Consider the following 16,503-nt stretch of genomic DNA (forward strand, 5'->3'; position numbering starts at 1 on the left):
AGAAATTTTGATGGAAGCAAAAGCAAGAAAAAATGGAATGTAATTCTAAACAGACCTTAAATCCTTTATAGATAAGTCCTTTTTGGTAAAGCTGGCCAAACACCCACCACAGAGACTCCATAAACTTCAAGTCCATAGTCTTATAATCATTCTTGAAATCAATCCAACGGCCAGTCCTGGTAACGATCTTCTCCCACTCCTCGACATACCGAGTGACGATACTCCGGCACTCCTCGTTGTACTTATCAATGCCCATTTCGAGAATTTGATCGCGGCGCTTAATTCCGAGCTTGCAGTCGATCTCATTCTCTACAGGGAGACCATGGCAGTCCCAACCGAAGCGACGGGTGACATGGTGACCAGTCATTGACTGGTAGCGAGTGACGATATCTTTAATGGTCCCAGCAAGGATGTGACCGTAATGAGGGAGTCCGGTAGCGAAGGGTGGGCCATCGTAAAAGATGTATTCAGGCAAGTTTTGAGTGCGAGCAAGCTGACCCTTAAAAGCATCTATTCGAGCCCAGTACGACAGTATGAGCTCCTCTTGGGAAGGGAAGGAGAAATCCTTTCCCTCGCACACCTCCTCCATTTGATTCTTCTTCTTTTGGAGGTTTTTTTTTTATCGGAAAGGGGAGAGAACGGAGGCTGGAGGCGACGAGATTGAGAAAAAGAAAGGGCAAGCAGAGACCCTTCGACCATTTCTATACTTAGGCAAAATAATTGGGAAAAATTCACAAATGGTCACTAATGTTTGAGTATATTTCTATTTCCTTACTAATGTTTTAAATGAAATGATTTGATCACTAACATTATCAATATTTGATATATCAGTTACTCACCATTCACAACCGTTACTAGAAGTAACGTAATGTTAATTTCGTTATATATTAATTATAGATAGTTTATTAATACTTAAGTTGAAGATTTTGCTTTTGTTGTTATCATGTTTTCCTTTAAATATCTTCTTGATTTCATCACTATTAACTGCTATAACATATTTAATATGTTTTATGATCATTAAAATAATGTCTATGATAATTAATTATTTTGTAACGACTATTGATTTTTTTTATCATTTTATTCCTATTGTGAGCGTATAAATAAAGATTAGTTTTTTATTTAATATATACAACAATAAAAGAAGTTTCTCACTTCTTCTTGTCATTACAAAACTCTTTCATTTTGTTTTTAGAATATTATTTTAGATCGTTCGGATTATAACCAAGAGAAAATATTTTTAAAAGAGCAATATCAACTGATTTTCACTTTGATATTAGGTGTACAAAAATTAAAGAGTTATGTAAACTTCAAGGGCCAACGTCCAATTTCAACCATTACACTAATCAGAGTAAATTTACTTTTAAGACAATAATTCTTTTACGACACAACTATGAATTAATATATCTCGTTTAAATTATTTTTCTTAATCAATATTAATATTTTGTTTTGCAACAATCTATTTTTCAACAACCATCATCTGATTTTCTTTTAAATTTTCGTCTTCTCGGACTCAAAATTAAATTGAAAAGTGGTTTGAACACAAAACCTTCCAAAACACATAACATACGTAAGGATGAGTTCGAGCTCGAATCGAGATTCTAAGGCCCAAACTTTAGCTCCGTAAGAAAGAAATTTGAGTTGACCATTAAGTCCTTAAATCTCCCACCAATAATATTGGTTGTAAGTAGCAAGTATCCAGACTAGAAAGAGTAGAAGCGATGAACATGAACATGGGACAAATCATAAACTTGAAAGAGATACATGCTCACCCTTATTTTTCTTTCTCCTCGTTCTCAACTCTCAACTGCTTCACAGCACCACTAAGAATATACGAGTATTCGTTTATTCAAGGAAAGACACGTGATTTTATATTAGAGGACGAACTTATAAAAATCTTGAAAGACAAACAAACAATAAAAAATACAAGGAAAATATTAAAAATATATGATAATTTGAAACTTTTAGAAATAAAGACTGTGCCGCCCTCTCGATCCATCCCTGCTTCTATTGATAAAATGAGTTTATTGTTGGCAAAGCTGAGATGATGTGAATGCATTAGGTTGTTACCTCACCAAATGCAGAGTTCCCCAGCTAGTTGGTAAAGCTCACACAACTGCATACAAAACCAACACACTGTTGGACCTCATTGCTATACATACATATATCAAACACCAACTAATCATAGTAGCAGTGAGAAACTGAGAATATAAGCTAATAAAAGCAATATTTTGTTCATAGAAGACTGGATACAATAGATATAGTATACGTCCTACTCCCCACAGAATTAAGTCAAGACTGGTTCTAGCATTGTCTAATCCCAAACCTGATCCATGTTTAGATTTTTGGCTGGTCCATTTCCAACAATTGCAGGAAATTTCATCCCCCCAACTGCCATGGATCGGCAGAACGTAAGGGTTCATGTAGCTGATATGATCATCGTTAAGAATTTTCCAATGATTGTTCTTGAATCCTTTAGTTGCATAGTTTGACAGTGCAGGCCACAGCTTGTGCCCAGAATTTAAGCCTTGCTTTAACATCTTCTGGATGGTCACCTGTAATGTATATATATACACAAAAAAGACGCTTAAGGTTAAAACCCATTCTCTATTTACATGGTTTTGCAAGGTATAGATGAATCAAACTTGTAAGTAATTACTATCAGAATGAGAAACTCCATGTCCAACAACAAATCTCAATTTCATCTAGCAGAATAGCATGACCGTGATACCCGCTATCGTTATATAACAGAAATGTATCGTCCGAAACCGTTATTGCACTACCCGATACTCACAATAACTGCAATAGTATAAATTATATCTGCAATCACAATAAACGCAACCGCAATTTAAATTCCTGATCTAGAACTGGGTTGGGTTCAGTTTTTCAGATTTTTCAAACTGAACTGAGGCATCTGGTTTTCTACTCCTATGGCCTAAAAATGAATCGAATCCTCTTAGATGTTTTTTTCTTCACTAAACCCTGATTTCATCTAGCAAAAAAGCATGTCATATATGATATAACACTTCAACAACGGAAAAGAAAGGCAATAAGCCAGAGCTTATCATCAACCGAATTCCTAATAAAAACGAGATCTGATAGAAAACGGAATGAAACATAAAAAGGAAAAACAAAACAAAAATGATGGTAAGAAAAATAAACGACGGACCAGGAGTAGAGATCTTCCAATTGGGGACGGTGGTGTCCGGAGATGTGTTAGTAGGAGACATAGAGTAACACAGCTCAAGTGCAGGTAAGGTGTTGCAAAGCTCGGGAATTTCGTCGTAGCTGAAGCCAAACCCCAGATCTAAACACCCTTTTAGTTCGTCTAGGTCGTCACCGGTTAAGCTCTTTGTCCTCTTCAGTTCATCCACCGCCTCCAGCAACACCCGATTCTTCTTATTCTTCTTAGCGCTGATCATATCTTGGTTGCTCTTATTGTTATCGTCATCTTCTTGATCGATCTTCATCAAATCTAGACGTTCTTTATCCAAGTTATCGGAGTTCATGGTGGAAACCAATGATTGTGTTTGGGAAGAAGATCCTACCATGTCGCTCCAGTTCTGCTTTCTTGCTTTTCCTTACAATAAACTTACCACGATTTGTATACACAAATCTAAGCACACGGGCTTATAAAGTTGTGCCCTCTGCCACTATTTGTGCTCTTTCTCTTTTATTATTATTATAGATTATATAATATACAAAGAGACAATTATTGTATTAGTTGACAAAATAATTGCATGAAGATAAAGAACGGCCGAATATTTTTACAGTTTTCATAGCACTAAAAATTATAATTAAAATTTTTTAAAACATATATTATCACTTGTAAGTACTTTAAATTTATTAAAAAATAAATAATTATTTTTTTATGTCACCGCTAGTTCTTCTTCTTTATTTTTTTTATCATCAACGACAATCATTTTAATGTTGGTCGTTGTCTTGTTGATAATCGGTATTTATTGTTTTTTTATTTATTTTTTTATATCAAATTTATGTTTTTTTATTGTTTATTAAATTTTCAATAAGTATGTATTTATGACACTTTTTCCTATACTTTTAGAACGTTTTAAATTGTTTTACCGTTTTTTTTATTTATCATTTTTCTTTGGGTTTGATTTGACATTCCACAATTGATCGAGATGAAGTTTGTTTGTTATTATGTTGATCTTTCTTGCTTTAAACCTTCAAATTGAATTTGGATACACGATTTAAGTTCATAAATAGTTTTCTCAAGTCGTTTGAATTTGATTTGCGGTTTACCGATAATCTTTCAATAATTTAATCTTATTTTATGATTCATTTACCAATACAATTATGTTTGTATATACTTTTTGTTCAAATTTATTTGGTTAAGGTTTTTTTATCATTTTCCTTATATGGTTATGTGTGATCTTAAGTTGTTAATTTCTGAACAAAAATTCTGGATTTTCTCTTTTTCTTCTAATTTCATAAGATTTTGCATGCTAATTTCTTGATAGGTAAAGGTTTGATTTTGTGTTATAGCACGGTTTTTATCAGATTTTTATCTGAACAAAGATTGTTAATTTCGCATCCACGAATTTTGATATATCCTTTTTAGCTCTGTCGTTGTTTTGCATATCCCTTGCATATTTTTGTACTTAATATTTCTTAATCTTGTTGTTGTTGGATCTGCTTTCTTTGACTTAGCTTCTTGCTGTTTTTTCTCTTGTTTTTATACTGATCTTTTTTTTACCAGCTTTGGGTTTGATGTTTTTCAATTAGTTGAGTAGGATTTCATTACTCTTATATCTCGTGTTACAATTTTAATCCTTTTTTGCTTAGCTCGGATATTTATTAAACATTTTAAATTATAGTTTCTAGATATTGGCCTATAGTTAAATAAGATAGTATTATTTTTTCTTAAAATCCTATTAAGTAACCAACTAGGATTTTTAGTACTCCTCAATTCTCTAGCGTTTTATTAGTGCATCTTCTGTCTTATTTGGATTCTTTTTTCATAGTTCCTCATAGCTTCGGTTACAGATGATTACTTGAGGTCATGTCATTCTTTTAGATCCCATGGGGCGTATAGGGGGAGGGCTCGACAGAGTGGTGACAAGGAGACTAGATTAAGAGTTTGCTCGCTGAATGTAGGCACATTAAATGCTAGGCTGCTGGAGCTGACCGACGTACTTAATAATAGAAAAATAGATTTTGCATGTATTCAGGAGACTAGGTGGAAAGGGTCTCGCGCAAGAGAGTGTAATGGGTACAAGTTGTGGTATTCAGGCGTAGATAACGCTAGAAATGGGGTGGGTATCTTGGCATCCTCTAGGCACAAGGAAAATGTAGTTGAAGTTTGCAGATACCGGGATAGGATCATGATGATTAAGGTTATTATAGAAGAGGAAGTAGTGAATGTCCTTTCAGTGTACGCCCCACACGTTGGCCTAGGGGAGGGGGAGAAACGTTGCTTCTGGGATCAGTTAGATGATATACTTAGGAGCATTCCGGAGGACCAAAGAGTTTTCATAGGGGGAGACTTCAATGGCCATATAGGAAGTGCAACCGACGGGTATGACGGTGTTCATGGGGGTTTCGGTTATGGTAGCAGGAACGATGGGGGGCGTACGTTGCTTGATTTTGCTACTGCTCACGATTTGGTGATCACTAACTCCTTCTTTAATAAGAGAGATGCGAACTTGATTACGTTTCATAGCGGGGGACATTGTACCCAAATCGACTACATCTTGATTAGAAATCAGGAACGATGTGCTTGCATTGACTGTAAGGTGTTCCCTGAAGAGGCATGTGCATCACAACACAAATTGTTGGTTTTGGTGTATCGCGTACCCCACGGGCGGAGCACTCATAGGAGGGCTAAACTTGGTAAACCTAGGATCCTCTGGAAGAACTTACATGGAGCGACAACTGATGACTTTAGGAGTAAGGTTTTGTCTAATACAAGTTTTGAAACTACAAACTCAAAAAATGCAGATATGTTATGGAAAAATATGGCAAATTCCATCAGAGATGTTGGCAAAAATACCCTTGGGTTGTCGACGGGGAAGGCCAAGGAACATAAAGAATCGTGGTGGTGGAACGACGAAGTCCAAACTAAGGTGAAGACAAAAAAAACTTGCTTCAAGGAGTTTCTACAATGCAATGACGACGAAGAAAGGTCGAGAGCTAAACAAAGATACCAGGAGGCAAAGCGGGAAGCCAAGAAAACGGTAGCTAAAGCAAAGGATAAGGCATACGAGGAAATGTACAAGAGATTAGACACCAATGAAGGACAAAATGACATCTTCAGACTTGCAAAATCTAGGGAGATTAGGAAAAAGGATCTAGGTAACATTAGGTTTATTAAGGACAACAATGGTGTTCTTTTAGCGAAAGATCACGATATTAAGAGGGTTTGGGGTAGTTACTTCTTTGGCTTATTTAATGACGGTGCCTCTCCATGTAGAGATAGTATCGTTGATGGGTTAGCCGACTATCATACTACGGCCAATGACTGCCCTACAAGTAGGATTGGGTTTGAGGAAGTCAAAATGGCTCTTAGAAAGATGGGAAGGGACAAAGCTGTCGGTCCTGATCAAATTCCTATCACTGTGTGGTTGGCCCTAGGAGAAGAGGGAGTTAAGTGGTTGACCAACATCTTTAATATTATTTTAGAGACTGCCAAGATGCCAGAGGAATGGAGAGAGTCTACGGTGATACCAATCTATAAAAATAAAGTAGATCCCCAACGTTGTGGTAACTACAGAGGTATTAAACTCCTCAGCCATACCATGAAGCTATGGGAAAGGGTGATAGAGGCTAGGTTGAGACAAGTTACTAGGGTTTCGGAAAACCAATTTGGCTTTATGCCAGGCAGGTCTACCACGGAGGCGATTCATCTACTTCGACGGCTTATGGAGAAATATAGGGAAAAGTCTAGAGATCTTCACATGGCGTTCATTGACCTTGAGAAGGCTTATGATAGTGTTCCCCGTGATACGATCTGGAAGACTTTGGAAACGAGACGGATCCCAACTGCTTATATCCGGGCGATTCGTGATATGTACTGTAGATCTACTACTTACGTCAGGACTACAGTTGGCGACACCGAGGCATTCCCAGTGGAAATCGGACTCCACCAGGGGTCGGCTCTTAGCCCTTACATCTTCGCCTTGATCATGGACGACATCTATTGTGCGACACCAGACGGTGTACCGTGGTGTATGCTTTTCGCTAACGACATTGTCTTAGTTGCTGAAACAAAATCTGAGTTGAATAGTAGACTGGCTACCTGGAAGACTGCTTTGGAAGAAAAAGGTTTAAGGATCAATATTGAAAAGACATAGTATTTATGTTCAAACTTCAATGGGAACCAAAACGATGAAGATGTAGAAGTATGCATAGAAGGACACGTTCTCCCCTCAAAGGATTGTTTCAAGTACCTAGGGTCTATGATACATAAAGATGGGGGTGTAGATGATGACGTTACACACCGTATAAAGGCGGGATGGCTAAAGTGGAGGGCCGCTACTGGAGTTCTGTGTGACAAGAAGGTCCCTCTAAAACTTAAGGGAAAATTTTATAGAATGGCAATAAGACCAGCGCTGTTGTATGGATCAGAATGTTGGGCAACCAAGAAGGATCGCGTAAGGAGGATTGAGGCCGCAGAAATGAGAATGCTTCGATGGACATGTGGTAAGACTCTGAGGGATATGACGACAAACTCTGCTATTAGGATGTCCTTGGGGCTGGTGTCTGTTTCCGAAAAATTGAGGGAGGGAAGACTACGGTGGTTTGGGCATGTCCTTAGGCGACTACCGTCGGATGCGGTAAGGAGGGTAGAGTCGATTACAGTCGACGGTGCCAGAAGGAAAGGACGACCAAGGCGAAAGTGGGAAGACTGCTTGAGATCTGATTTGAGGGATTTAGCCCTTACCGAAGACATGACCTCTGATAGGAAAATATGGAGGCTAAAGACTAGGGTAGTCGAGTAGTGTGTGTCACATCTATAGGGTGTATCATCTCTGTCTTCTTTATGTCTTTGTAGTATTTTCCATGACTTATACTTTTTATACGTTTCTGTTATTGGTATTTATGAAGGATTAGAACTGGGCTTGCTAACGTTGACTTCTGTGTATCATTCTCTTCATGTTTCCTCTTTTAAATTTAGCCGGATCTTATCTTATGTTTATGTCTATATGCAGAGATTCTTTCGCAGGGATTATTATGCAGGGATTAATTCCCGTTACAGACGCACATATGATTTTAATGACTGCATATGAATACTGTTTAGCTATGTTTTTATGTATTTATTTATACATGCATTGCATTTTATCTAAATTTTTAATTTTCTGACTGCCGGAGGTCTTCCACGGAAGTTACTCTCAACCTGGCGTTGGGGGTAGCCTACTACCCTACCTCCCCCTTACCCCATACATATGGGAATTGGGTTTTGTTGTTGTTGTTGTTGTGATCTTAAGTTGTTAGCTCTTTGTGTTAATTATTTAAAAGAATATCTTTATCATGTGTTTAATTTACTATTGTAATTTAGATTTTTTTTTAATAAAATTAAATGTTTTTTTAAATAATTATTTTTTAAGAAATAACACAATACCCTTCAAAGTGATGTGAACGTGAGCGATAGTGACAATGACGATGATGGTGGTAAATTTTAAAGGAAGAATATTAAAAGTTAACGGATAAAATATATAAATAATTATTGATAACATCTGATTAATTCTATTTTAGTTATCAGCTTAATCAATTCGATAAGCCAAACTTGGCACATCGAAGTGTGGCTCATAAAAGTCGTTTGTAAATAAGTTTGATGAATACTCCAAATTTAATGCATAATTTGATTGGAAGAAATCTCTAAATACGTTAAATTATTGATCAGAATTTTCTTGATTTTATATAAAATTTTTAGAATTATTATTTAAAAATATTAAAATATAATTTTATTACTAATCTTTAATTAAATGAAATATTGTCTATTAATTTAATGTAATATATTATCCTCTTCGGTTGTACTTAACTAGCGATATAATATCTATTTGTACTAAAATAAAAAATTTAATACTTATTTTATAGTTTTTTTAAATCTAATTTAATTAATAAAAAAAATTGTATATTTTACCCAAACTTAAAAAAGGAGATTAATCTCAGGTTACGAATGTGGTGAGTGTTGACAGCTGTAGATGGTGGTGTGGGGACCGCAATGACAAAGAAATAGAAAGGACAGGGCCTACCACGTGTTTTCTTCATTTAGTTATTCAACATTTAAACGTGTACGTATTCGACTATTCGGGCGGACCCGTCAAATTTTGTCCACTTTGGCTCTTTTTGTAAGTAAAAACATAACAAATAAAGGGTAAATTACGGGTTTAGTATTTAAACTATCAGTTTTAATCCGTTTGAATACCTAAACTTCCAATTTTTTCAAAATCATATCTAATATTTAGTTTTTGTTTCATTTTAATATACCGCCACTAAAAAGTTAATGGATGGACTCGCCTATCTCCATGTCTAAAGTCATCGGCTGGTCACATCCGTCGGCCAATTAAGCCCAAACTTTCCAACCTGTACATTTTTTAACCTTAAATGTGATTCGACCTTCGTTTCACCAGAAAATGCCTCAATCTCCCCAAATCAAAGATGTACTCTTTGAATTCTTCATCATCCTATCTCTTTTGTCAACCGTCTGATGGGCTTGAAATTGGACTATGTTGGTCGACTCATCATTCTCTCATGGTTCACCGTTCGGATCGGTCGTTCGTCCATCGAAGCTATGCCCCATCAGTCTATCCGTAAAGTTTTTAACGGCGTAGTACCAAAATGAAACAAAAACTAAACATTAAGTATGATTTTGAAAAAATTAAAAATTTAGGTATTAAAACGGACCAAAACTATAATTTATGTACTAAACTCATAGTTTACCCCAAATAAAACTATGTTTTCGGCAGCCCTAATAACAGATGCGTTGCTATCTCTAGGCCCAGGCCCAATACAAAATCAAAATCCCCCGCTCCCAACAGATGAATGATGATAATAGGTTTTATTTTTTAATAATGTTTTAAAATGTTAAATAGTTATTTAAAAATCTCTTTATACATTATTTTTTTTATTATTTTTACTAATTATGTTTATAAAATTGTGTTTATCAAATATCATTATTTTTATTTAACTATTTTATTACTTTTTTGTTTAATCGCATTAAGTTTTTTTAGTTAATCTAGTTTTTAGTTGTAATTATGTTTATTTTTAAATTTAATTACATTACTTTTGTTTCAAAATTAATTATTTTTACTTACAATAATATCACTAATATGGATGAGTTTACAGTACACGTCGCACACCGAAATATACCACTAATGCAACACATCAAAATACACCACTAATTATATTATTCTTATTAAGTAAACATTAAAAATTTCGAGGACCGCTCAATGATTATTCCATTAATTTTTTAAGATAAAAATTTTAAATTGTCGCTAATCTATGTTATAATAGTTGGTTTTAGATATTAACCTTCCAAAAGTTATATAATGGATATTAAAAAATGGTAATGTAATTAATGAAAGAAGATTTTATGGTAATTTTGAGATTACCAAAAATCAAACTTGCTTTAATAATAGAATCCAAATCAGCCCTATAAATAAGCAACAAGGGGATTTACCATCAATCAACCATACATTCTCTCCTTGGATTACTCAAATATTTGGCAAATGGAAAACATATTGATGGGTTCATTTGGGGCGATTTTAGGGTTATTGGCAGTGGTTTTAGCAGCACATGCAATGACATGCGAAGAAGCCATAGCCACCTTGATGCCTTGCAAGCCATACCTGACTACTTCGGAACCCTCGCCCACTCTTGCTTGCTGCCAAGCCGTGGCTACTGTCAACGCCTCGGCTAGCACCACTCAGTCAAGGAGGGATCTGTGCGAGTGTTTTCGAAAGAATGCACCTGCTTATGGTGTTATTGCCGACAAAGCCAAGAAACTTCCTGGCCTCTGTGCAGTCCATGTCCCTGTTCCCATTTATCCCTCCGTCAATTGCCACAAGTACGTAATGTTTTCTCCCCTATATATTTGATGCACCCATCACATTTTAATACATTAACATTATATAAATCTATTAAATGATTTCAGTGATAAAAGGATGTGTTGTTCTTTCTAGAGATCTAAAGTTCGAATAATTGCGTGTGCGGTATGTATGTATTCTTAATGATTTAAAAACATTTTGAATATATATAACCACTGGCATATCTAAAAATATTTTTTAGGGTATGCACAATTAACAACACAAAATGTTCATATGGAGTGGGTGCAAATAAAATTTTAGTGAATGCAAAATAATAAAATGGATAATTAATCTAACAAAATTAAGATTTCTGGGTAGACACATGCTCATCCTAAACTAAGTTTGAATCTGTAGATATTACCTTGTAAATTATAAATTTTCAATGTGTTCATACACTAGTAGAAAAAACCCCTTTAATGACACGCATTGCGCGTCATCTATGGGTGCGGATGATACACATTTGCATGTCGTTGAAGCCACCGACATGAATTTAAGATGACGCGCAACTGTGCGTCATAAATTTATGACGCGTATTTATGACACGCATTTATGACGTTCATTGCGCGTCATTGAAGCCCCCGTCATAAATGAAGATGACACATATTTGTGTGTCATAAATTTATGACACGCATGTATGACTTACATTGCGTGTCATTGAAGCACACGTCATTAAAAAAGATGACACACATTCTTGTGTCGTGATTGTATTTCTTAAATTATATATATATATATATATATTGTAGATTGAAAATAATCAAACTAAATCACATTTAATGCCTCATAATACTAAATATATATATATATCATATTATATGTACGCAATCCATTTGCATACAATATATTCACATTAAGTTATCAAAAATATTGTAATCATATGTCGATACAAAATATCACGGCATAATAAAGTTCTTCTAATATGCCCTCACCATCCGGGCGTGTACACAAGAAATAATTGAAAATAATTGTAACAGTTAAAACTAGTTGCAATATATAGAACAAACACATTCCTAATATGCACATTAAACTTCCGAAAACACCTTCCTTGATCCAGTATATTTAGACACAAACATGCACTCATGTTTCAACAAACCAAGTGCAGCTTACTGTTTGAAACTCTATCAAATTTTTCAGCAACTTTGTATTCTCAATTCCAATGGAGTTGAGGCTTCCTGATTCTAGTTGTGTTTCATCAACCATCAAGTCTGAGTTCGCAGGTAGCTGAAGAACTCCATGAATCAATCTGCAATACAACATGAAGTTATTTAGAAAAGAAAAAACTGAAGGTTCCAAGCTGCTTTCTTAATGCTTGAAGACATTAACTTTCCCTAGTAGTAGGGATACGATTAAGGATACATGTTTGTTTGATCATCCTTTTTTGGGGCAAGAGAGGTAGTGTTTAGATATTCCAGTGGAGAATCATATATTTGCAATAAAAAATGGAAAATAATCAGCCTTGGTTGAAAAGATAAGAACAAAGGGATTAAGAATCATATATCTCAAGAAGCAATAATCTGATACAAATACACCATGTATATGCAAGAATAATCAACTAGAAATAAGACACACAGATCTAGTAAATGTCTTTATAAAAATAAGAAGCAAATTCTCAAATCATTCAAAATAATTATAAATTTTTCATATACAAATATAAGAATTGATCTCAGGTCCCACATTCATCCAATTTCTCAGTACTAATGTGGTTTTACAAATAAATCCAAATAAAACTATTGCCATATGGAGATAAGAGGCTGATGGTAATCTACATGCAATTGTTCCAGTTTGTGAGCTGCCCAAACTACATACTATATACTTTATAGAGTGGTGTCCATGCAAATGAATTAGAGGAATTACATGATATACAATCTGCTTAAATTGAAATGCTTCATTTTGTTACTCTCCTTTGGGGAAGGATTTCTTTTTCTGCCTCGTACTCTTAAATTCTCTCCCCTATGGGTGAGGAAAAAGTTGATTAAACCAGAATAACCAAACAAACAGAACTGATTTAACCAAAATAATCAATGTATTTGGTTTTTTGATTTATTTAGTAAGTTTTATCCAAATAAACCGATTTAATTTATAATTAATACATAAACCCTAAACTCATATTCATACCCATCCAAATATTCAAATATCCAATACCCATATAAAACCCAACCCAACTATACTCGAAATATAAACCCAACCTAAAAATTAAAATACAAACACAATTGAATTGACCAAATAATTAATTTAAATATCCAATTAATTAATTTAATCTAAATATGAAATTAAATATACAAACATGAAATAACTCAAATCCAATTATCCAATTAATTTGATTAATTGCATATATGTTTAATTTGACAATGATAATTTTTATTTTATAAAAAATAAATCTTAAAAAACAAAAAAAGTATTAGTTCAGTTTATGCAATTATTTCAATTTGGTTAGGTTATTTCGGTCTTAACAATAAAATCAGTTCAATATACTCGGTTTAGATGGCTTAACCAGTTAATTCGGTTTAGATGGCTTAACCAGTTAATTCGGTTATAGGAATATAAAAACCAAACTGACCAAACCAACTGGAAGCACACCTCTAATTCCTCTTGAAATTTTTTCAAGGAATTTTTTCCCTGAGTTTTACACTTTAGGGAGAAAAATAATGCTTAACAAAAAAAAAATGATTAGTTAATGATAAAATTGTTGAAGACTATGCAGTAGAAAGAAATGAGATTAAAAAAAATGATATTTCCATATCATACCGTGTCTAGTTGCTTGGCAAACCACTTATTTAACTCCATTATGCAGGATGAATCTCCAACCAAGTATGGATGGAAGTCAGAATAAGCCAAGTAGATACCTTCCTCTGCATGTAAACATCATGAGTTAAAGCTTATCAACAAGAAGCATGCAACTAGAAAAGTTTCCCTCTATTCTTTCATTCCCCTAATGCTAAGCACACAAAATCTCAAGCTCCTATATCCATTTGTTATTTGACAGTTTTTCAGAACCAACAAGGCAACAACATAAATATATTATCACCATGAAAAGAACCAAATACACAGTTACAAACGTAATGTAGAATACAATGAGATTCAAAGTAACACAAGCAAACTGATGGGCTTCCAAAATGGGTATAAGGGATGAGGCAGAGCATTATAAACCAGGCAGGGTTAGAGGCAGTCTTCATTGACGTAAATCAAACCCATACTGAGATCAGCCTCTTACACAACTAGATCAAAATCAAATGCATCATTTTGAAATGAACATAACAACATAGAACTTAACATAATAAAATACGAAAACAGTACCATCTCCAGAATGGTAATGTGCCAGCTCTTGTGCTGTAGATGCTATTTTTCCAAGAACTTCATTCATCTAAATCACAGAGGAAAAATAGGGATAAATACTGCTTCAATGTTAAAGCAGATAAACAGTTTCATCTGAGAAGAAAGCTATGAAAAAAATTAAAAGGAAAAGCTATCTTTTAAGATAAATTTTCATTTAATTCCTTTTATACTCTGTGCTGCAGAACCAAGTCATGCAACATAAACAACAACTCAGAGATATACATTCCATCCCAGTTTGATCAAATTTGAACATAAAAAATTTCAAATATTTAAAGTGACAAGAGATAAGCTAGATTTACGTACTTGCAAGTTCCTTCCTGAGAGACTATCATCTATTGTGTTAAGATGTCCATTGGCGGTAGATGTAGCAGCAACTCGTGCCCGTCTGCCATGGATCAAAGTTGTAGCCTGACCCGTAAGCATATCAAACTGAGACTGCAAATGCCTAAGATGTTTCTGAAGCTCTAAGGCTTCAGCTTTATACGCTGCACTTGCATCCCTATAGAAAAAAAGAAATCCATCAGTATAACAAGCTATTCTGGAGTACACTGCAAATATATAATCCTCTCCTAAAACGCGACATCAAGAAAGATATATCCAGGCCATCTAAAAATATCACACCAACACCACCTCTTAGCTAAATGTCTTCAGGGTTATCACCAGCTTAATCTTGAGTTGCATCATGCTTAATCTCTTTATATAGCAAGAAGAAAAATATTAAAGGAAATGCCAATAATGACACAATGTCGTGTGCTAGTGTTGTACAACGATAAAGCAATAGAAATACCTAATATCTTTTAATCCTTCTTCAGCTCCAAAAACTGCCTCCTCATTATCCCTCCTCTAGGAGAATACCGAAATGCTATCATAAGCAAAGTCCAAGTCTTCCCCCTATTTAATCAAACAAAACTCAGATATTAATGCTCTGCCTAAAAAATTGCAGCAAAATAACACGTAATAAATAAAAATTGACCTCCAACAACTTCCCTTCTTGTACGATTTGCTCGTAGCTACACAAATTTAGATTGGTTCCATCAATGATAGCCTAAATAGAGGGTTTAATCTATCGATTTTGTTTCCTAACTAAAGAGAAATAGAGGAGAGTAGAAATGGAGAGGGAACTGACAGGGAGAGTTCGAATAGGGAGAAGACGTTGGAGGGGCGGAGGGAAGAGCAGATCCAGTCAAGGATGGGGCGGGTATCGTCGATTTTGTTTTCAAACCAGTGGACTGCTGCAAAGAGAAAAAGGGAAAAGAGAAAAAGGGGGAAGAAGCGGGAAAGGATGAAAATAATGGGGGAAAATTAAAAGACAACTTTTACAGATGACACACAATTAAAACTGTACTCCGTGTTTTTGAATTTTTTTATTATGACTATTAAATATGACACGCATTATTGTAAGTCATAAATCGTTCAGATTTTAAAAAACATGACATTTTTTATGACACACATATTTTGCAAGTCATAAATTACCGTGTGACATCGTTCGTGTGTCATTAAAGGTATATTTTCTTGTAGTGATATCTAATTTTTTTTCTTGTATGTGCTTTTCAAGTCCGTTTTACATTCATTTTCTCTCCTTTTAAACGTGCAGCATCCACTAGGCATAGGCAATGGAGGCCGCCAAGAATGCACATGAGCCATCAATAACTTTGAAAGGGAAATCGTTCTCATGTAGACATATATAATATATGTATCATCGATGAAATTATCCTTTTTTTAAATATATTATATGTTCTCTTTAAAAGTCATTAACTTTTCAAATATATTCTTTTAGAGGTTGAATAATAAGAGATTAAAATATTAAACTCTAAATGATTATAGCAATAATAATATTAATCAAATCAATAAATAAAAGAATATAACTTACATATATCATGACCCTCTCTTCAAGACGATTCTAAGTAGACAATTTTGAACGATATTATCATAATTAAGTTCCGTGTCAATGTATAGATCTTGAAAAGTTAAATAAATTAAAAAAAATCATCCAAATCAAACACTTAAACACACCAATTTTAACACTTAAAAAAATCGTTCATAATTAAATATGTCATCTACATACACGACATAAAGAACAACATTAACCTTAGTATATACAAATAATAAACTATCAACAATTGGAAAC

The 16,503-nt window shown here is 34.5% G+C and overlaps 3 protein-coding genes across 6 annotated transcripts in view; 1 reads left to right on the forward strand and 2 right to left on the reverse strand.

Moving 5' to 3' along the window:
- LOC120146006 (isoleucine--tRNA ligase, cytoplasmic-like) overlaps positions 1 to 672 on the reverse strand; it is a 29,331-nt gene extending 28,659 nt beyond the window's left edge. The window contains exons 1-2 of the mRNA XM_039159676.1: positions 635 to 672; positions 56 to 602 (exon numbers count right to left, since the gene is read on the reverse strand). Coding sequence (XP_039015607.1) covers positions 56 to 589 — 534 coding nt within the window. The 5' untranslated portion in view covers positions 590 to 602; positions 635 to 672. The remainder of the gene's footprint in view (positions 1 to 55; positions 603 to 634) is intronic.
- Positions 673 to 1,710: 1,038 nt separating this feature from the next.
- LOC120145983 lies at positions 1,711 to 3,651 on the reverse strand. Of its 4 annotated transcripts, XR_005518166.1 has the most exons (4): positions 3,167 to 3,651; positions 2,324 to 2,552; positions 2,068 to 2,113; positions 1,711 to 1,820 (listed from the first exon to the last, which is right to left on the reverse strand). XR_005518166.1 is itself a non-coding variant. In XM_039159663.1 (2 exons), exons 1-2 carry the CDS (start codon positions 3,546 to 3,548, stop codon positions 2,473 to 2,475), a joined length of 462 nt encoding a protein of 153 aa, XP_039015594.1. In that variant the 5' UTR covers positions 3,549 to 3,651; the 3' UTR covers positions 1,711 to 2,472. The 4 variants fall into 4 exon arrangements, 1 of the variants encoding a protein (XP_039015594.1); XR_005518164.1 differs by having other exon boundaries at positions 1,711 to 2,113; XR_005518165.1 differs by having other exon boundaries at positions 2,068 to 2,552.
- Positions 3,652 to 10,674: 7,023 nt separating this feature from the next.
- LOC120146041 (non-specific lipid-transfer protein P5-like) lies at positions 10,675 to 16,073 on the forward strand. Its single transcript, XM_039159709.1, has 2 exons — positions 10,675 to 11,026; positions 15,970 to 16,073. Exons 1-2 carry the CDS (start codon positions 10,689 to 10,691, stop codon positions 15,977 to 15,979), a joined length of 348 nt encoding a protein of 115 aa, XP_039015640.1. The 5' UTR covers positions 10,675 to 10,688; the 3' UTR covers positions 15,980 to 16,073.
- Positions 16,074 to 16,503: the final 430 nt, after the last annotated feature.

Source organism: Hibiscus syriacus, unplaced genomic scaffold (assembly GCF_006381635.1).
Source record: "Hibiscus syriacus cultivar Baekdansim isolate YM2019G1 unplaced genomic scaffold, ASM638163v2 tig00110895_pilon, whole genome shotgun sequence".
Lineage (NCBI taxonomy): Eukaryota > Viridiplantae > Streptophyta > Magnoliopsida > Malvales > Malvaceae > Hibiscus > Hibiscus syriacus.

Bases quoted from the DNA above. Each gene is read 5' to 3' on its own strand.
- LOC120145983 (XM_039159663.1), bottom strand. From the start codon at position 3,548: ATGGTAGGATCTTCTTCCCAAACACAATCATTGGTTTCCACCATGAAC. The intron at 2,553-3,166 runs GTCCGTCGTTTA...TATACATTACAG, and splicing joins TTGGAAGATCTCTACTCCTG to GTGACCATCCAGAAGATGTT.
- LOC120146041 (XM_039159709.1), top strand. From the start codon at position 10,689: ATGGAAAACATATTGATGGGTTCATTTGGGGCGATTTTAGGGTTATTG.